Raw genomic sequence first — 21,273 nt, forward strand, 5'->3', positions numbered from 1 at the left:
AATTCTATTTAATAAATGATGATTAAAGACGTTTTTTCAGGTGTGAGAGGGTCAGTTAGATCACCTCCATCAGACCTCCAGAGCTTTATGTATGATCAGACAAACAGAGAGTTGTATGGGGTGTCCTCTTTTTTTCACAGGACTGTATATACAGTATATAAGCACATTATTTTAAGCTGGATTTGATTAGGTCAGAAATGTTAACCACTGGTCTGATGTTTTCTGCAGGTCATCTCCAAGGCAAACAGAGGCACATCCTGCTGGTCTCCATGGCTACGGTCATCTTCATCCTGTTTGTGATGGTGTTTGTTATATGTGAGTTTCTGATGAATCCCAGAGTCAAGCCTCCTCTGAGAAGCTTCTCACTGAAGCGCTGAGTGTTCACACTGTCTCTCTCTCTGTCTCTCTCTCTCTGTCTGTCTCTCTGTCTGTCTGTCTGTCTGTCTCTCTGTCTGTCTGTCTGTCTCTCTGTCTGTCTGTCTGTCTGTCTCTCTGTCTGTCTGTCTGTCTCTCTGTCTGTCTGTCTGTCTGTCTCTCTGTCTGTCTCTCTGTCTGTCTGTCTGTCTGTCTTTCTCTCTGTCTGTCTGTCTGTCTGTCTGTCTGTCTCTCTGTCTGTCTGTCTGTCTGTCTGCAGTTGGATATCAGGAGAGGAGGTTTGCTGCGATGGAGAGCTTCATTCTGAGACACAATTCTTCTCTGACCTCGGTGAACTCTGAGCTGAAAGGCAAGCTGCAGGACACAGGTGAGCACTGACCTTTGAACTCAGACAGTCGTGATAATCATAAAAAAAATTATATATTATATAATATTATTATATTATATTATTAAAATTATATATTATATATTATTATTCTTATTAAGAATTATATTGGTAAATGGAGGAACTGCAAAGTAGAATTTCATTGGACAGTGGAACTGCTTGTTTGCTTTTTATCATGCATTCTCAACTATTATTAATATTAATATTACTGATATTTCTATATGTGTTTTCTGAAGGTTCTGAGCTGGAGAAAATGGTGAGTGAACTAAAGAAGTCGGTCTCTGGTCTGAGCTCATATGTGGACATGTACACCTCCAGAATACAGACCCAGTTCGACAGCGGTGAGAGTTTAAACTACGCTGGAAGATAGAATATATATAATATACATAAATATAGTGAATATAATTTATTACAGAATTCTTACAGACCTGTTCTAGACCTCTTCTTTTTCGCTCTGTGGTGGTCTCTGTTTTAGGAACCCAGGTGAAGAAGATCACCACCATTCAGACTCTAATAAACAACCTGGGCTCCTCTCTCGGCTCCCTCTCCTCCAAACTGGAGACTCAGCTGCAGAACACAGGTCAGAACTCCCCCCCCCCTCTCTCTCTGACCACTGTTTCTATACAACAAAACACCAAGAACTGAGGTGAATATCAATCAATTAATCAATCAGTCAATTAATCAATTAATCAATGAATCAACCTTCATTTTCACCCAGAAAATACATAGAGGGCGACCCTAGTTTTCAATGTAGCCAAATATGGACAGTAAACATGGAATTAAATGAAAAAAAAACAAACAAACAATATTAAATCAACTAATATTAATAGAGGTAAATTAACTAATTAAAAGTATTCTTCTGTTATCAATCAAGGGCACAAATCAACTGCATTCATTTAGAAACATTATCCTTTATAATCAATAAGAAAATAAAGCTGTGTATTGTTTTATGATCTGTGATGTAAAATCATTTGTAAATAATATATAAACACAATCCTGGTTTTTACTAAAGATCAGCTAAATAATGAAGGTAAGTTGTGGTAAACCTGGGCAGTGGGCTCAGCAGTCAGAGGGTTGTGGGTTCGATCCCTGACAAACTGCCACTGTTGGGCCCCTGAACAAGGCTCTTAACCCTCGTGTGCTCACTGTCACTGAGTGTGTTTGTTCACTAGTGTGTGTGTGTGTGTGTGTGTGTTCGCTGTGGGTTAAATTCTAGTCCGACACTAAATGTGAATATCGATCTCTGTCTGCGTCTAAACCATGTTCTCTCTGATGTTCGCAGCCGGTCAGCAGAGCGGTCAGTACACAGAGCTGAAGGGTTTCCTGGACCGCTTGAATTCTTCTGTATCAGCGCTGGCAGCCAAACTGCAGGACACCGGTAAACCATAAAAAACGACCCGATTAAATACCTGTCATACACACTGACTAATCAACCGGTACAATGGCATTCAAAAGTTTGAGCACACCTGATCCGAATACTGTCACTGTGGAGAAGTCAGGGAGTGGAGGAGGAACTGAGCTCTGAAGCTCATGATGATGAAGATGATACATTTCTTTAATATTTAAATCAACATGTCCTGTTTAAACCCACACCAAACACACTCACACACTCACACACTCATTCGTATTCAGATGCTGATCTGACGCTCACCTGCAGCTTTAGCCTCAGCTCATCTTCTACTCTCTGAACTGTTCACGGCTCTTCACAGAAGCTATTTCATTAATTACATTTAATTTAATTAGGGTGCTCAAACTTTTGCATGCCAGTTCTGGAACACTTTACCAATTAATCAGGCATTGCCGATCACAGCAATAAGCTATAATTACATTAAGATTTTTTTAAATGTATTTATTTAGAAATGGTTGATTTGTTTGAGAGATATTTAGTTTTAATCATTATAATTATTATTGATCCTTATTTTATTTGTATTTTTTTTATTCCATATTTTAGTAATATTGTATTATTACTGTTACTATTTTAATGTATTCTATAATTATAAATAAATAACAATAACAAGTATTATTTATTATAAGGCTGATTGGTGTAAAGCTGCAGGGATTTTGATTGTGATGTGTGATGTGTCTGTGTGTGTGTGTGTGTGTGTCTGTGTGTATGCAGTGAAACAGCAGGATATGGGTGTAGTTGGAAGTTCTCTGGCGTCTCTGAATTCATCTTTGGCTTCTTTTGAATCTAAACAGCTGAAGCAAACCCAGGACTCTGGTGAGAAACAGACTTACACTATATTAAAGTATATATTATACTTGCTCTATAATGCTCTATAATGCTCATATGATCCACACGCTCATTCTGACAGACTGTAATACACTACAGGAAGTGTAGGGGGCGCTCTATAATGCTCTATAATGTTCATATGATCCACACGCTCATTCTGACAGACTGTAATACACTACAGGAAGCGTAGGGGGCGCTCTATAATGCTCTATAATGCTCATATGATCCACACGCTCATTCTGATAGACTGTAATACACTACAGGAAGCGTAGGGGGCGCTCTATAATGCTCTATAATGTTCATATGATCCACACGCTCATTCTGACAGACTGTAATACACTACAGGAAGCGTAGGGGGCGCTCTATAATGCTCTATAATGTTCATATGATCCACACGCTCATTCTGACAGACTGTAATACACTACAGGAAGCGTAGGGGGCGCTCTATAATGCTCTATAATGTTCATATGATCCACACGCTCATTCTGACAGACTGTAATACACTACAGGAAGCGTAGGGGGCGCTCTATAATGCTCTATAATGTTCATATGATCCACACGCTCATTCTGACAGACTGTAATACACTACAGGAAGCGTAGGGGGCGCTCTATAATGCTCTATAATGCTCATATGATCCACACGCTCATTCTGACAGACTGTAATACACTACAGGAAGCGTAGGGGGCGCTCTATAATGCTCTATAATGTTCATATGATCCACACGCTCATTCTGACAGACTGTAATACACTACAGGAAGCGTAGGGGGCGCTCTATAATGCTCTATAATGTTCATATGATCCACACGCTCATTCTGACAGACTGTAATACACTACAGGAAGCGTAGGGGCGCTCTATAATGCTCTATAATGTTCATATGATCCACACGCTCATTCTGATAGACTGTAATACACTACAGGAAGCGTAGGGGGCACTCTATAATGCTCTATAATGCTCATATGATCCACACGCTCATTCTGATAGACTGTAATACACTACAGGAAGCGTAGGGGGCGCTCTATAATGCTATATAATGTTCATATGATCCACACGCTCATTCTGATAGACTGTAATACACTACAGGAAGCGTAGGGGTGCTCTCTCTGAGGTTGGGTGGTGATCATCTAATTGAAGCATTGTGGGTTTTTCAGTACTCAATGGCTTAAGCAGAGACCATGGTCACTTAAAAAAACAATTTATTATTTCTTATTTCAATTTACAAATTTTATTTCAAATATATACATCAGCCGCTATTAGCATAAAATGCCACCACTGAGAAGCAACAACCATCCCAACAAAAACTGCTAGCGTCCCAGCCCCTCCGTATCTAATGGCAATGGTCAAAAGCCGATCCGCACCAAGAGCCCTTCGAGCTTCAAGTACGGCTCGGCTCGACCCACCATCCCTCAAAATCCGCGGAAGACAAGCGTCCAGGCTTTTTTCTGTCCTGGCACCAAAGTGGTGGAACGAGCTGCCCCTGGATGTCCGAACGGCCGAGTCACTCGCTGTCTTCAAACGCAGACTGAAGACCCACCTCTTCAGAGAGTACTTGGACGAATAGTTCTATGGTCGCCTTATTGTATTGTGTTTAGCAATGTCTAAGCTTGGAGGTATCTTTTGTATTAGTCTATTCTAACTAGCGAAGGTTTTCTTGGGTAAATAGCAAAGCACTTTGTAAGTCGCTCTGGATAAGAGCGTCTGCTAAATGCCGTAAATGTAAATGTAAATGTAAATGTAAAAAAAGAGACCACCCTCAGTCTCCTGACGTACTATTACACCACACTAACCCAATATTCACAAGCAAATACCAAAATGAAACTGGAGAAATAGATGATATGAAAGTAAATTTACACCAAAAATAATCCCACAAATCAGGGGAAGTACATACAGTCCTAAACTTAGAGTATTAAGCAAGGCTACAATAAGGGAACTGGGCCTCACATCTTTACCACACAAGTATAACCTTCTGCTTTGGCTAAACGCTGGCCAAAAGCGAAGCAGGGGCAGAGGGGTCATCCTTAAACATGACCGGCAAAGACCTAACGAGACCAAACGAGACCTTAGCCACCTGTCTACCCTCAGCCCTGCCGGCTTGTACAGTTATCACTGAGAGAGTCTCTGAACATGCTGGTCTGTTATCGTGATGTTTTCAGTATTTATTATTTATTATTTATTATTTATTAAATTCCCTCCTCAGATCAGAGAGTGATGGCTGCTCTGAATGAAATTAAGGCCAAGCTGGAGAGCAGAGATAAAGATGCAGGTGAGAAGCTCACACTCTCGTTACGTTACCCTCATTATAACGTGATCGTTAGTGCACCATTAATTAAATGAGTAGAAGTGATGAACAGTAATTAAACATCAATACTCTCTACGGTGTTTACATCATAGCAGAAACTGAATATGTCAATAAAAAATGAATTACAGTATGAGAAGCATTCAGTGTTTATCTCATTATCTCGTTATCTAATTATCTCATCATCTCATTATCTCGTTATCTCGTTATCTCATTATCCAACTTGGCTTTAAATTTTTGCTTAAATCATTTTCATTTATTTTCCAAGACTCTGAGAACAGGACGCTGGTGGAGGTGGCTAAACTGACCTCTTCTGTAGGGTCTCTGTCCTCTCAGCTTCAGAGCACAGGTGAGACAAAATAAACTATCAGACTGTCTAATCATTTTTTCATATTTTTCATTATTTCAGGGTTTTGATTAGATAAATGTTTTTCCTTTCTTTTAGATCAGAAAGTGGTGACCGCTCTGAATGACATCAAGGCAAAGCTGGAGAGCAAAGATAAACCAGCAGGTAATTAATATTCACCCTAATGAGAGACTGTAGCTCCGCCTCCTCAGTGTATATCACAATACCTACATTTAGAGCGTTATTAATATTCACCCTAATGAGAGACTGTAGCTCCGCCTCCTCAGTGTATATCACAATACCTACATTTAGAGCGTTATTAATATTCACCCTAATGAGAGACTGTAGCTCCTCCTCCTCAGTGTATATCACAATACCTACATTTAGAGCGTTATTAATATTCACCCTAATGAGAGACTGTAGCTCCGCCTCCTCAGTGTATATCACAATACACCCTAATGAGAGACTGTAGCTCCTCAAAAAATGATCTTTATTAATATTCACCCTAATGAGAGACTGTAGCTCCGCCTCCTCAGTGTATATCACAATGCCTACATTTAGAGCGTTATTAATATTCACCCTAATGAGAGACTGTAGCTCCGCCTCCTCAGTGTATATTACAATACCTACATTTAGAGCGTTATTAATATTCACCCTAATGAGAGACTGTAGCTCCGCCTCCTCAGTGTATATCACAATACCTACATTTAGAGCGTTATTAATATTCACCCTAATGAGAGACTGTAGCTCCGCCTCCTCAGTGTATATCACAATACCTACATTTAGAGTGTTATTAATTGTGGGTAAACATGTCTCTCTCTCTCTCTCTCTCTCTCTCTCTCTCTGGTGAAGCGGGTACTGAGCTGTAAGTCTGGATGGACGCTGTTTGGTTCCAGATGTTATTTCTTCTCCAGAAATGAACTGAACTGGCACGAAGCTCGGGATTACTGCAGGGCCCAGAATTCCTTTCTGCTGACAGTAGAAAGTAAAGAAGAATTGGTGAGGACAACACACACACACACACACACACACACACACACACACATCAACCGGTGCCGGTCAGCTGGAACAGCTATTCCCGAACTTGTTAGATCCAGTCTCTCCACCAGTTACTGTACTGGGAATATACAGCCAATCAGAGGATCCCTATGCCATTAAGCCCTCCCTCTGAACGGTACTGTGGGCCTTAGTACCTCCATCCAGAACCGCTCAGCCCTGCAGTGGTAAAGAACTGCTGTTCTACCAGTTCTGTCTGCCCAGCGGTCCATGACTGAAGCACCAGTCAGAACCAAGCCTCATCTCTCTCTCTCCCTCTCTGTCTCTCTCTCTCTCTCTCTCTCTCTCTGTCTCTCTCTTTCTCTCTCTCTCTCTCTCTCTCTCTCTCTCTGTCTCTCTCTCTGTCTCTCTCTGTCTCTCTCTGTCTCTCTCTCTTTCTCTCTCTCTCTCTGTCTGTCTGTCTGTCTCTCTCTGTCTCTCTCTCTCTTTCTCTCTCTCTCTGTCTGTCTGTCTGTCTCTCTCTGTCTCTCTCTGTCTCTCTCTCTCTCTCTTTCTCTCTCTCTCTCTCTGTCTGTCTGTCTCTCTCTCTCTGTCTCTCTCTCTCTCTCTCTGTCTCTCTCTCTCTCTCTCTCTTTCTCTCTCTCTCTCTCTCTCTCTGTCTCTCTCTCTCTCTCTCTCTGTCTGTCTGTCTCTCTCTCTCTGTCTCTCTCTCTCTCTCTCTCTCTCTCTCTCTCTCTGTCTCTCTCTCTCTCTCTTTCTCTCTCTCTCTCTCTCTCTCTGTTCTCTCTCTCTCTCTCTCTCTCTCTCTCTCTCTCTCTCTCTCTCTCTCTCTCTCTCTAGGGGTTGGTTCTCACTAAAACGTTCATGGCTTACTACTGGGTGGGTCTGACAGACGAGAACACCGGACAGTGGAGATGGGACGACGGAACGCCCTACACTATGAATAAAAAGTGAGTGCCAGATGGTTTCTATGGGTGCTACATGGTTTCTATGCTGTTTTTAGGTGGTTTCTGTGGTATCCCAGATGGAGCTTGAGGGTTGCTAAATAGTTGCTTTGTTGTTGCCAATTGTTTGCTGTGGGGATGCTTAGTAGTTGCTATGGTACAGCAGGTGGTTGGGATGTTAGGCGGTTGGGATGTTAGGCGGTTGCTATGTGGTTTCTATGGTATGGGGATACTAAATGTTGCTATATTATTCCAGGCTGCTGTGCTGTTGTCTGTTGTGTTGCAGGTTGTTGCAATGGGGATGTTAGGCTCTAGGGTTGCTGTAGAGATACTCTGCAGTTGCTATGGTGTGGCAGGTGGTGGACATGAGGATGCTAGGTGTTTACTGTGGTGTCTCAGGTTGTTGCTTTGAGGATGCTAGGCCGTTGATATGGGGTTGTTCGTTTTTGTATGGAATCTGTGATTGCTCTTGTGTTGCTAAGTGGTTGTTATGCTTTTCCAATTGGTTGTTATGCTGTTGCTAGATGGTTTCTATGGTATGGGGATACTAAACATTGCTAGATTATTCCAGGCTGCTGTGCTGTCTGTTGCTATGGGGTTGCTAGGCAGGCGCTACTGTATATGGTGATTTATATGGATGGATATGTGAGATTTTTTATATATAATTGGATCCAGTTTCATATAGTAACCTAACTGTTTGGTGACCATTGCAGTGACTGGAATCCCGGACAGCCAGATGACTGGAAGAATCACGGTCTGGGAGAAGAAGGGGAGGACTGTGCGCACATCCTAGAAAATGGGAGGCTAAACGATGCCCACTGTTCCATACAACACAAATACATCTGCAAGGCCAAGGCCGAGTAAAATACATGATTTTCCCAAAGGAATCCAGTACTTTTCAGATCGGTCCTTTATATAAACCGTGTGGACAAAAGTATTGGGACACCTGCTTATTCATTGTAAAAAGAGCTGATCCTGCTTCTGTTGGAGTAACTGTCTCTACTGTCCACAGAAGAAAACTATCTACTAGATTTTAGAGGAGCATTGCTGTGAGGATTTGTTTGCATTAAGGGTCAAGAGATAGGTCGAGATATTAGATGACCACCCCACACCTCATCATTCCAGAGAATACAGTTCCTCCACTGCTCCACAGCTCAATGCTGGGGGGCTTCATTATACCCCTCTAGCCCACGCCTGACAGTAGCCAGCATGGTGTCAATGGGGTCATGATGTTGATCTACTCCAGATAAACATCTGAAGACATTGAAATTGGATAACTTTTGTACATCTAAACTGAGCCCCCTGTAGGTGGGACCCTCTGTAGGACTCTTTAGCTAATGTGCAGCATAGGAGCCTCTCTGTGTGCAAATTCCATTTGCTGAATCTGAAAGTGTGAACAAATACTAATGTTTATTTTTACTGGAATCAAGTAAATATGGCTTTTATTTTGAAGTTCAAAATGTTGTAACATAAATAAACAAATAATGACTAATGACTCTTTGATAATCAGTTCTGTTCAAAGTGCAGTAAAGCCTAAAATGTCCAGCAAGCAAACACATATTGTACATTCCAATAAAATCAAGAAGACTATAGGTTAGAGCTCCGGGCTATTGATGACAGAGTTGTGGGTTCAATACCCGGGCTCGGCAAGCTGCCACTGTTGGGCCCAAGGAGTCTGAAAGTCCGAAGTTGGCTGAGAAGTTGGCATGAAGTGGTTCTTCAGACATTCACTTCATGTTTATTTTTGATCAATAAAACGTATCTCTATTTTCCCCACCATGTAATAAGATATGAGCTTGACCATTTAATAAGATATCACCATGACCATTTAATAAGATATCACCTTGGCAACCGTCCCCATCAGAGCCTTTCCAATACCTTTACCTGAGAGAGAGAGAGAGAGAGAGCATCAAGATATTTGCGTTCCTCTTATTGAAATTGTCTGTTCCACCTTAAGTGGGGCAGCAGTTCCATTCTGGCCTCAGGCCTTGAAGAACCTTGGCTATTCAATGAGGTAAGAGTGTCGGAGAACCTTAACACCCACCTCTGAAGTCAGGCATGACGTACAGATCCTCCATGTAGATGGTGAAAAGACGCTATCAGTGTGAACTAGGGATGCACCGATCCAATACTAGGATCGGATATTGGTTCCGGATATTAGCTGGATTGGGTATCGGATAATTAGTCTGAAAAGGCAGGAGCTACTCGCGCCTCTGTAGTCTCACAGACTTCATATTACAGAATAAAAGTCCCGAGCCCAGACGACACTGTGATGGTTATATGGTTATATGGCAGTTATATGGCTTACTAATTCAACAGAGGTATCGGATTGGTATCAGGAATCGGCTGATGCGCAAAGTTTATGTATCAGGAAAATGTGGATTGGTGCATCCCCGTACAAACAGGGTAGGAGAATCTGAGTTGGCAGTGATGTGTTGTGACCCATAGTTTCCAGGTGGGGGAGCCATTGTGACTGTTATACTCTGTGTCCAAATTTCATTATTAATGGGTCAATAAAAACGCTAGTTACATTGGCTTCCATTGAAATTCTAAGACCATGGCGTTGTCCTGCGGTTCTCTTTAAGCAGTACGTATCTAAAAAAGTCGTGTCTTTGTCAACTGTTGTTGGGAAGAAATTTCTTACAGTTTCCTGGAAGCCTCTGAGATTCTCCAGTGTTTCTAATTAGAGATGTGTTGAGTTTAGAAGGACATTGAAGGACAGTGGGAGCAATCTGGTCTAGACTTCCTGTTAGAACTTTCCTTAAGAACGCACTAAAGAACATTCTTATAAAGCTGAAAAAAGGATCCCATCTTCCTCCACCCATCCTCACCATCTTCTACAGAAGCTCCATAGAGAGCATCCTGAGCAGCTGCATCACTGCCTGGTTTGGGAACTGCACCGTCTCTGACCGCAAGACCCTCCAACGCATTGTGAGGACAGCTGAGAGGATCATCAGAGCCTCTCCCCTCCGTCATGGACATTTACACTGCCCACAGCATCCGCAAAGCATCCAGCATTGTGGATGACCCCACCAAATCTTCACACAGACTGTTCTCCCTCCTGTCATCAGGAAGAAGGTACCGCAGCATCCAGTCCAACATGACAAGACTCTGCAACAGCTTCTTCCCACAGGGCATCAGACTTCTCAACTCCAGAGACTGAACTGATGGACTCCTCCATACACACTCCCACACACACTCATTCACCTAAGATGTGAATCCCAGGAAATATGAAAAGCATTTTGAACTAATACTACCTCACTGCATCACTGAACTCTTTTGCACATATCCTACCGGTCAAAAGTTTAAGAACACTCCAAATTGTCCATTGTTTTAATTGACATTTAAGTCCATTGAAAACTTGCAATAGTACAAAGTTAGGCAGCAAACAGCCGGGGCTTTCGGGGTAAAATAAACACAACTGAAATATTATGTAGATTGTGGGAAAAAGGGCCTTTTTGGGGAACCATTTTAGAGAAGTCATTGGTTAACAACTTACAGCTAGTCTGTTGCAATATAAGTAAATTAGGCTTTGACAGCTGATGTAAACAATGTATAATTTTAACCCTCATACTGCACTGTCTGCACTGTGTTGTACTATCTGTCTGCACTGTTTCCACTGTCTGCACTGTCTGCACTGTGTTGTACTGTCTGTCTGCACTGTCTGCACTGTGTTGTACTGTCTGTCTGCACTGTCTGCACTGTCTGCACTGTGTTGTACTGTGTTGTACTGTCTGTCTGCACTGTCTGCACTGTCTCCACTGTCTGCACTGTCTGCACTGTGTTGTACTGTCTGTCTGCACTTGTTCTGTGTTGTGTGTTGTTGGTCCTGGAGGAACATGGTTTAGCAGAAATGACAATAAAGCCTTTTGACCTGACTAGGAAGATTTTGGTTGCAGTGATTTTACTACAATCTAATGTGAATCATCTCATTTTAATTCAAATCTAATTCAGTTCTAAAGAACTTCTGTTTTACTGCTATTATTAAACATCTGCACTTCGAATCTTCGAGTCTGCAATATTTCACTTTCATTTCTTGGTTTTATTTTTCATGGGTACTTCCAAGCAGAAGTGGTTTTCTTCACAGGAGATAACATCGTTTTCCCATTGGCCGGAATTTTTGCTTCACAGGAGATAACATCGTTTTCCCATTGGCCGGAATTTTTTCTGTTTCTCACTTTTCTCAAGAATCTGGCAGTTAGATTTATATTTTATCAGAATTTCATGATGAATGGACCAATAGAAATGCTCCAAAATGACCTGGATTCATTTACACTGACTTCTGAGAAGCTGTGGTTTCAGAGGTTTGTGTGGGACAGTGACGATGATACTCGTGGAACATTTCATTTTAAACCCGTAAATAATTTTAACAGAAATGTGTTCCTCTTTGATGACGTAACAGCCTCTATGTGAGGATTTCACTGCATTCAATGACAAGAGGTTTAGCTGTTGAGCAACAAGGCCTGGGTCACAATCAGCATTTCGGTTGGGCTGAAAAAGCTCTAGTTTTACAAGCCACCCTGTTATTTACCACCCTGTTATTTATCACCCTGTTATTTTACCTCAGAATCACACTGATTTTTCTTTTACAAAGGTGCTCATGAATAATAAAAAAGCTACACTCTACTCTAATTGGCTAATTCAAGGCAGCGCCTGGAGAAGATGATTTGCTGTCCAGTATCAACAACACCATATTCTCCCAAAGTCAGAGTCACAATTTACTGTTTATCCAGCTTAGACTAGAGCTGTCTTTAGTGGGTGGAGCTTATGTAAAGGTTGGGGGTGTAAATATAATGAGCCAAAGCTGTGATGTAAGGAATGGAATTGGCCTGTTTTCCAGCTCTGTTATGGTTCTGCTGGATGTTCTTTTGAAGGAGAACCAGACATCTTTGAGGTTCCATCTACTGAACTCTCACTATTCAACCATACAAAGATAAACAGTTCTACTTTCTAGAGCCGTGCTTTAACTTCAAGGAAGGACAACCGGAGAACCAGGAACAGGGTCACAGGCACCCAAGGCTCATTGAACTTTACCCAAAAGCTCCCTATGAACCCATTCATACTGGACTTACTTTATTAAGGTGCGCCCTCTAGTGTCCAAACAAGCTGGAGCACATTGTAAAGTGGTGCTTCTTCTCACTACAAGTTGTCGGGTAAAGATCTTGGAGAAATTGATCATTTGGGATTTGATCCAGAATGACCTTCACTTCTCTACTGAAATTAACTATGTGTGCAGGACAAAGGCCAGTCCACTTCATGTCCAAAAGTTCCCCCAGCGTTCTTCTGAAATCAAGGGTATTAGCTTGGAGTTTGTCCCTCTTTACTGCGGTAACAGTTTCTACTCCTCTGGAGCGTCTTCTAGATGTTGCTTTGAGAGGATTTGATTGTATTCAGCCACATAGAGAGCATCAGCAAGTCAGTTATCCAAAGGTATTGGATGGAGGTTCATCATCCCTCCAAGGAACCCCACAGTTCAATGTTGGGGGGGCTTTATATTCCTCTAGCCCACACTCGGTATTGGGCACATGACCTTAGGGTAACATGTTCTGTTGGTCAGTGCTTTTCTACACTCCTAAAAGTAAAGATGCTACAAAGGGTTCGTAGAAGAAATGCCATGGAAGAACCGTCTTAGTTCCATAAAGAACCAAGTTTCTAGAAGGGGCGTCTGGATACTTTTGGACATGCAGTTTACATATTTGTGTAGTTTTTGATGGATATGTCTGCAAACAAGTTCAACAGCTCACTCATTCTGTGCTTTTATTATGGAACCTTTTGATATTTGTTGTTAATTCCTTGGAATTAAATGTCACCAAAGTGGACCTTTATAGGTTCGTCTGATTGCACTGTATCTGAACAGGCCTTTAAGTTTTAGCTCATTAATCCTGAAGTGCTGAAAAGGCTTGATCTTATTAAGGTGCAATACAAACTTCCATTGTTTCTGTTCTACGAGGGCTTCAGAATGACCAGTCCAATAAGGACAAGCAATAGTAGTGTCCACCACACTACTGCTGGTTGTTAGCTCTCTTATTGCTTGTTACTCCTAGTCCTCCTTTCATATTCATTAATATTTGCTTTGGCAAATGTATCTAGTGTGCAAAGGTTATGTATTAAGTGCTGTCTGAAGGTTTCACTATACTATATAGTATGTAAGGTTATAAACTGTATAAATTCGGTCGCAAGAAAAGTGGAATTAGCTTTTCTTGCAACCGAATCTCTGCATTGATTACTAATAAATTTTCTAAAGGTTCTGATCATTATAGTTCATAAAAGTCGCAATTCTAGTATATAATTATATCAAACTTAACTAATAACACACACAGTTTGTGTCTTTTATTGAGCACATTGCATAAGATCCACAGTGCAGGCTAGAAAAAGTAAGTGAACCCTAAGTGAGTGACTGAGCCCTATCCTACACCCTGTGCAAGGGCCTTCCGCCTGCGTCATTGAAATAGCGGCGCTGCTTGTGAATGTATCTACGCTGATGGGTGTGGTGGTCTCGAAATGAGGTGTGTTCAGGTCAGTTTCTGGAGTATTTCTATCTTGGCAAACGAAAAACACAGGTGAACACTGACTGATAATAGTGAAGGTCTAGCTACCTAACTGGTCTTCATACAGTGGTTTTCAGATAGCTGGACACTCTGCGGGTGCTGCCCTGACTGTGAGGAGCTGATACACCATTCAAGCTCTGTCCTGGATGTCTGAGAGGAGCTGCTACACCGCTAGTACTCTGAACAGCATCACAGCAGTTTTTTATCCTGCCGCCAAAAGGAGCAGGAATGGCAGGTGAGGAAGCTATTCGTCTTCATCATCAACTTTTAATGGAAAATATGAAAAAAAGAATGGATGAGATTGTAAGAAAACCATGTGAGCAAAAGGCTGGCAAACAGTTCTCTCAAAAGGACATTGATGACATGGGAAAGGACATAAAACAAATTCAGACAGATTCAAATTCACTACAGACTGAAATAAAGATAATGTGTAAGTCTGTGTTAATTATATCTGGAGAAAGCGACTATTTGGAAAGTCAGTCTAGAGGGAATAATATTGTAGTGGATGGTTGTCCTGAAACTGTGAAAGAAAACTGTCAGAAACACTAGTGATTATAAGGCGATCCCAGATAATGCACTGGATATATGTATGGAATTGTTTATGCCGGTTGTAAATAAACATACACCTTTGAAAAAATCATAAAGGCATAAAGGCTCCGTGGATGGACATAGAATTAATAAATCTAATATTACAAAGAAACAAAGCTGTCACGCCCGCGCCGCCGTGCCCGCCCCAGGGGCGGTCTCGGGCCGCGGCTCACAGGCGATCAAGAACTCCCCCTTCAAAGTCTTGTCATGTTCATGTCATGTTTAGTTATGTTCTGGACTTTTCTGTTGAAAAGGACTCGTGTTGACACCCATCATCGCCATCTTGGTTTTAGGTTGTGTTTGTCATGTGTCTGTTCATTGTTTGGTTTATGTGTTACACCTGTGGGCTGGTGTATTTAAGGAGAGCTAGTTTTACTCTTAGTGCACCACATGCACCCAGGTTATTGAGTTCATGGTAGAGACTCAGGATTCATTGGTCCAGTCTGTACAGATCCTTGTACAGAGGACTCTTTCAACCTAGCTAGCTTAGCAAGGAAAGCTAACTAGCTAGGCAGCTCTCGTCTCAGGGTCCATTAGGGAGCTACTGCAGGTCTGCGGTGATCTCTCACCAGGCTTCTTTGGTTCTGCAAGCTGGGGTCCTGGAGCTCCAGGAGTGAGCGACTCTCCAGCTTGCTTCAGCAGTTAGCTCTCCTCATCGTCGGACCGGATCAGTCGTCTAGGTTTGGTGGCTGACTCCTCACGCTCTCAAGTCTAGTAAGTTCAATGCGCCTGACTAGCGCTACTCTTTATGTTCTAGTTCATAGCTTTCCCAGGCTCGGCTTGGAGGTTTATGTTTCTGAGTAATGGTATTGGCTCAGCCCCGGCAGCTAGCACTGCCCTAGTGCCTCACCAGCCCCAGCTGTGTTCCTTTTGTTTGCCCGGTATGGTTTGTCACAGTTTTGTTTAGTTCTTCCTTATCCCTGGTAATCGTTGCTGCATTTCTGTTTTGTTTACGGTTTATTGTGATCAATAAACTCTCTCGCCTTGGTCCATCCCCTGCGAGTGTTCACCCATTCTTGTCAGACCGTGTGGATCATGACAAAAGCAAAGAAGGATGCTGTAAAACATGGCAGTACTGAACTTTGGGAGGCACGCTGTAAACTGAGAAACTGTGTAAACTGAACAGAAAAAATAATAATTAGAAAAAAGATTTCAATCAACAACAGAAAAGAACGGTGAAATTTAATTATGTAGCTTTTTATAACTGGTGTTGTCACAAAGCAGCTTTACAGAATCAGTAATTAGTAAAAAAACAAATCAACATCATAAAAAGACATGAAAAATCTAACACCCCCAGCAAGCAGCCAAAAACTCCCCCAGAGCTGGAGGAAGAAACCTTGGGACTCACAAGGGGGACCCGACCCATCCTCCTCTGATCAGAACTATTGATAAATTTAGGTATTTAAACATTTAGGTTTAACATGATCATTAGACAGGTAGCAGTGGTAGGAGGGTGTGCAGCTGGTCTGGCATGGGTGGTAGGGGAGCCTGGTGGTCGGACTAGTGGGTGGCAGCTGGTCTGACACAGGTAGAGGGGACCTGGTCAAGCCAGATGAGCGGCCGGCCGGTTAGTCAGAGAAGGTAAAGAGACAGAGGTGGTTCTGAATGGATTTATGGAAGGCTGTGAATAGTATATTGGGTAGAAGGGGAAATGCGTTGCTGTTCTCTATCTGACATCTGACTCTTTCTGACAAAACCTGATATAATAACGGCTGACTATTTTAACAATTATTTCATAAACACAATATCCTTCAAAACCAGATGAGCAAACAAAAAGTCAAGCAATCCTCTATAAGTTTAAAAGAGTTCATGCTGAAAGGAAGGAAATGTTGTGTAACCGAGGAAGAGGTCAAAAAACCTGTTAATTAAACCAAATCCAATTTATTTGTATGGCTTTTTACAACCAGTTTTACAATCGTTACACAATCAGTAATTAGTAAAAGACAGAAAAAAGCACAATACAGGATGAAAGAAGATCTGGAAATGACAATCTAGATGAGAAAATTCAGAAATATGTTTTAAAAACAGTCTTTTTTTTTTTTACAACAAAAAATGGACTTAAATAGACCAACAGTCGACCTGTACACTTAATACCAGTCTTGGGTAAATTTTTAGAGAAAGTGACGACAGCTCGAATACAAAGCCACCGATCAACAGTCTAGTGTCTGAAAGGAGCACCCAGCATGCACTGCACTACTACAGAAGAATGATGATGGGCTGAAAGAACGTGAAGCTGAAAAGTTGGCTGGAGCAGTAGTTTGAGACCTTAGTGCAGCATTGTGTCTGTAGATCCCTGTTATTGCATGATTTCAAAGTTATCTATCAGATTAGGAGTCATATTCATTTGTAGTTATGAGGTATGATTGTTATTTGTTTTGTATGTTAAGTGTGTCGGACCCCAGGAAGAATTGCTGCTATCGTTATTGGGATGGAGATCCAAAAAAATAATAAACAATCTGCAAGGTTCTATGAATGACCTTTTCTGAATCATCAGTGTATTTTTCCAGACCTCTAAAAGTCCTCCGATATTAAAAAATTCATTATTTGACCAAATGACCAAAATGTTGTTTACTGTTCTTTAATCAGTTAAACATGACATGACACCGAGGGATGAACACTCGCAGAGATGGATCCAATGCAAGTACTTTTATTAACAACTAAGCAACTAAAGTGACTAAACAGTAAAACAAAGTAAACTTAACAACTAAAACGAGGGAACACAAAAGCACACCTGAGACCGGTGGGGGGGCTCTGGGAGCTGAGCTGGGTGAGCTGTTGAGGGAGACCTGGGAACAACACAAAACAACCTACCAGGCCGTGCCTGGGGAGATTACAGGGAAAACTAAGGACAAGCGTGAACCACACAGAGATTACACAAACTGGGGAGAGAGAGCTGGGGAACCAGCCGCTGAACCATAAACGGCTAGGCAGACCAAACCTGAAGATGTGAAGTGGAAGAGGCCTAGCTGGAGCGAGAGTCACGGATGTATCCAGGGAGCGAGCAAAAGTGCCTCGCAAAACCTGATGAAAGAAGCAAGGTCCGCTAGTGGACCTGTACTATGAACCAAACTGGCCTAAACACACCGTGATCTGAGTCACGCGCCTCTTTGGCCGCGGCTCAAGTCCACCCCAGGGGCGGTCGTGATGACGCGGACCTGACAGATATTAAAGAAAAGCATGTCAGGTACTGAAATAAAATAGTTATGAAACTGAGAGAAGTGGATAAAAGTACAATACAAATATAAACACAATTTGCAAGAGAAGTAACAAGACTCTCTTTCTGGATTTCTGCATTGATTACTAATAAAATGTGATCTGATTGTTTTATCAGTTAAACATGACACAAGAAACTGGACAACAGTCATAAACATGTCAGGTGATAAAAGACAAGAATCAATAAAGTGAGGAAAAAATGTATAAATAAGTACAAGATCAATAAAAAAATAAACTATAGTGTAATAAATCTAATACAAATGATAGACAGTACTATATAAATACAGCGGTAAGTAAAGTGAGTGACCCAATGGGATTAGCAGGATTTCTGCATTGACAGCAAAGATATTTGAAGAAGTACAATAATTTGTTAATAAACTGTGTGTGTGTGTGTGTGTGTGTAAACCGCTGACTAACACTCTCACTTCTATATTTTTTTAAACATTGTTCAGAATCATATGATGGTTGTAAGGAAAACTCCTGATTTGCCTCAGTTTGTACGGATCACGGTGTGTTTAGGCCAGTTTGGTTCATAGTTCAGGTCCACTAGTGGACCTTGCTTCTTTCGTCGAGTTGTGCGAGGCACTTTTGCTCGCTTCCTGGATACATCCGTGACTCTCGCTCCAGCTAGGCGACCCTTTTCCACTTCACATCTTCAGGTTTGGTCGGCCTGGTCGTTTATGGTTCTGCAGCTGGTTCCCCAGCTCTCTCTCCCCAGCGCGCCCTCTCTCTCAGCTACAGCTCGGTGAATGTCCACCTGCCCACGCTCCTCCATCTCTCTCACTCAGGCCTTCTGTTCCTCACTCAGAAAACAATCAGGTCAATCAGGACCCGTTATCAATTATTCAGAACAAACGCTGAATTCTACTTTCTGTAGCCGCACTACACCCTGCAGCATGTATCCCTCCACCATTTTAATGATCTGGTTCTAAAAGCAGGTTCTAGAGCCGAACTCTTCTCAGAACTCTGGTAGAACAGTGTCTCAGGCATCAGGCAGCGTCTTCATCACCATTAGGTGAAGAACTTTCTGTGAGGAGCTTTTATTAGAGCTTCAGACGTCTGCTTCCCTTCAATTAAAGTAGATCTTTAACCATTTAAAGACTGAACTATTTGAGAGTATGGATTAATCTACTCTTCTTCCTTAATTACTTGATATTTCTAGTATGGGGTGTCACTGCATGATAATGAACATCAGTTCCTTTCTGTTCCTTCAGTCATTCTTAGGAAAGGGGAGGAGCAAACGTCCCTCACTCCTTAAATAGCTGAAACCTCAGATTAAACCTCAGGGTCAGCCCACAGCCGAAAGACAGGATGGATGGAGAATTCCTGACCCACAGCAGGATGGACATGGATGGAGGAGGCAGGAAATACAGGAAAGGTCGGAAACTGTATGAAGTGATCTGTTCAGTTTCATAGAGCTCAATCCAATCTTCACTGATCCTCTCATACGTGACCCGGTCCTGTAGGACCCTCAGAGGCTGGGTCTGAGCGTGTAACTGTGCAGAACTGTCTAAATAATAAATATCCACTTCTAACTTCTTGTTTTTCTGTTTTCTGCAGATTTTGTCCACAGCAAACAGGGTCTGATCCTCTCGGTTTCAGCGGCCTTGGTCATCTTCGTCCTGCTTGTGATGCTTTTTGTCATATGTGAGTCTTTTATTCTATATTTGTGTTTTTAAGAACTTCATACATACTTTTGATTTCTGGATTGATTTAAAAAAATGTATTTTAGGCATTAATCCACAATTTAATATAAAATTTAATCCAAAAATGTATCTAAAATGTCATGTAAAATTTCGATCTACAATTTAATCCAAAAAAGAATCTAAGATTTAATATATATATATATATATATATATATATATATATATATATATATATATATATTTATATGTGCCCCCAAAACCCCCATCACTGTAACCCCCATCTCTCAGCAGTGAGAGGGTTCTACAGTAGAAGCTCCAGATCTCATCAGATCAGATAAAGCAGCTGAACATGAATCCAGTAAAAAGGAGAAACAAGAGCTTCTCATTCTGAAGAAAGAAAGTAGGAAGATCTTGTCGGTGAGCTAGTCTGAAGAACAGAGCCCGGTTCCTCCAGGGTTCTCCTGGAGGCCCCCCAGTCCAGCCAGCACAGCGTGGAGGATGTGTTCAACTCCATCAGCAGCAGCAGCAGCAGCAGCTCACCTGATTTACCATCATTAAGCCCTGATTTACCACCAAACCAGGTGTTGATCTGAGTAGAACTCTAAATAACACTAGACTCCATGAGGAGAACTTTGGAGATGTTCTAATGATGAACACAGTGATGGAGAACCACCGCCACCTTCTGTTTATTCTAATATCAGAGTTTTACTGAGAGAACATGTCTGGAGTTTGGAGATCTGATCTGATCTGATATGAAACATATCTTTGTGTCTCGTTCTGCAGTTGGATATCAGGACAGGAAATTTGCTACAATGGAGAACGTCATGATGAGTCACAATTCTTCTCTGACCTCGGTGGAAACTGAGCTGAAAGGCAAGCTGCAGGACACAGGTGAGCAATCTAAGGCTTTTAGAGAAGGACTATGATTAGATGAACTGATCTGAGGTCAGTTTGGGGAGGATAGCTTGACCTTTTAGTCCCTCAGTGCAGCTACACAAGTCTTCTGAGTTTTATATGGAATGATGATGATGATGATGATGATGGTAAAATAGTGAATAGAGAATCTCAGCTAATCCAGTTTTCTTTAGGGACTACTTTCTGTAGCCGCACTACACCCTGCAGCATGTATCCCTCCACCATTTTAATGATCTGATTTTAAAAGCAGGTTCTAGAGCCGAACTCTTCTCAAAACTATTTGATAGTTGTCAGAAACTTGTAAAATTGAGAAAACAAAAATAAAAAAACACTTTAAATATTTGATTTCACATTAAAACTCTCAATATTTTGATTTTATATTTTGATTTTTTTTGTTCACATCAGATTTTTTATTCAAGTAATTTCAAACACAGTATGGATCTGCTTTTATTTACTTGCAATACATAATTAATTATTTAAGGTGTTATATATTATTGCAATTATGTATTTATTATTCGATTATAGTATTTAAGTGATATCATAGAAGAACCACTGTTTTTGTAAAAGAGATGTGGGGGAATAACCTTTTGAAGGGGTTTAATTATTACAATTAATTATGAATTACTGACTTTGTTGTATATTAATGTAATTATATATTTGCAACATTTGTGTGATAATGAAATAATTATATATATATAATTATTAATATATGTATATATTTCATTATCACACAAATGTTGCAGAAGTTTAGAAAACACAAATAATCTGCAGTAACATCTTGCTGAAGGG

The 21,273-nt window shown here is 41.3% G+C and overlaps 2 protein-coding genes across 2 annotated transcripts in view; both read left to right on the forward strand.

Annotated features, from left to right (window-relative positions):
- LOC140536920 (C-type lectin domain family 10 member A-like) overlaps positions 1-21,273 on the forward strand; it is a 30,788-nt gene that overhangs the window by 1,421 nt on the left and 8,094 nt on the right. The window contains exons 2-10 of the mRNA XM_072659004.1: positions 229-315; positions 635-742; positions 997-1,101; positions 1,236-1,340; positions 2,043-2,138; positions 2,880-2,981; positions 5,190-5,255; positions 5,557-5,637; positions 5,734-5,799. Of these exons, the coding sequence (XP_072515105.1) occupies positions 229-315; positions 635-742; positions 997-1,101; positions 1,236-1,340; positions 2,043-2,138; positions 2,880-2,981; positions 5,190-5,255; positions 5,557-5,637; positions 5,734-5,799 (816 nt within the window). The remainder of the gene's footprint in view (positions 1-228; positions 316-634; positions 743-996; positions 1,102-1,235; positions 1,341-2,042; positions 2,139-2,879; positions 2,982-5,189; positions 5,256-5,556; positions 5,638-5,733; positions 5,800-21,273) is intronic.
- On the forward strand, positions 6,478-9,057 carry LOC140570709 (C-type lectin domain family 10 member A-like; the record flags this gene model as incomplete). The annotated part of the gene is made up of 3 exons (XM_072692635.1): positions 6,478-6,633; positions 7,471-7,580; positions 8,288-9,057. Coding segments are annotated over 3 exons (417 nt in total), but the record flags the coding sequence as incomplete, so codon positions are not given.

The sequence above is a fragment of the Salminus brasiliensis genome, chromosome 1, assembly GCF_030463535.1.
Source record: "Salminus brasiliensis chromosome 1, fSalBra1.hap2, whole genome shotgun sequence".
In the NCBI taxonomy this organism is placed as follows: domain Eukaryota; kingdom Metazoa; phylum Chordata; class Actinopteri; order Characiformes; family Bryconidae; genus Salminus; species Salminus brasiliensis.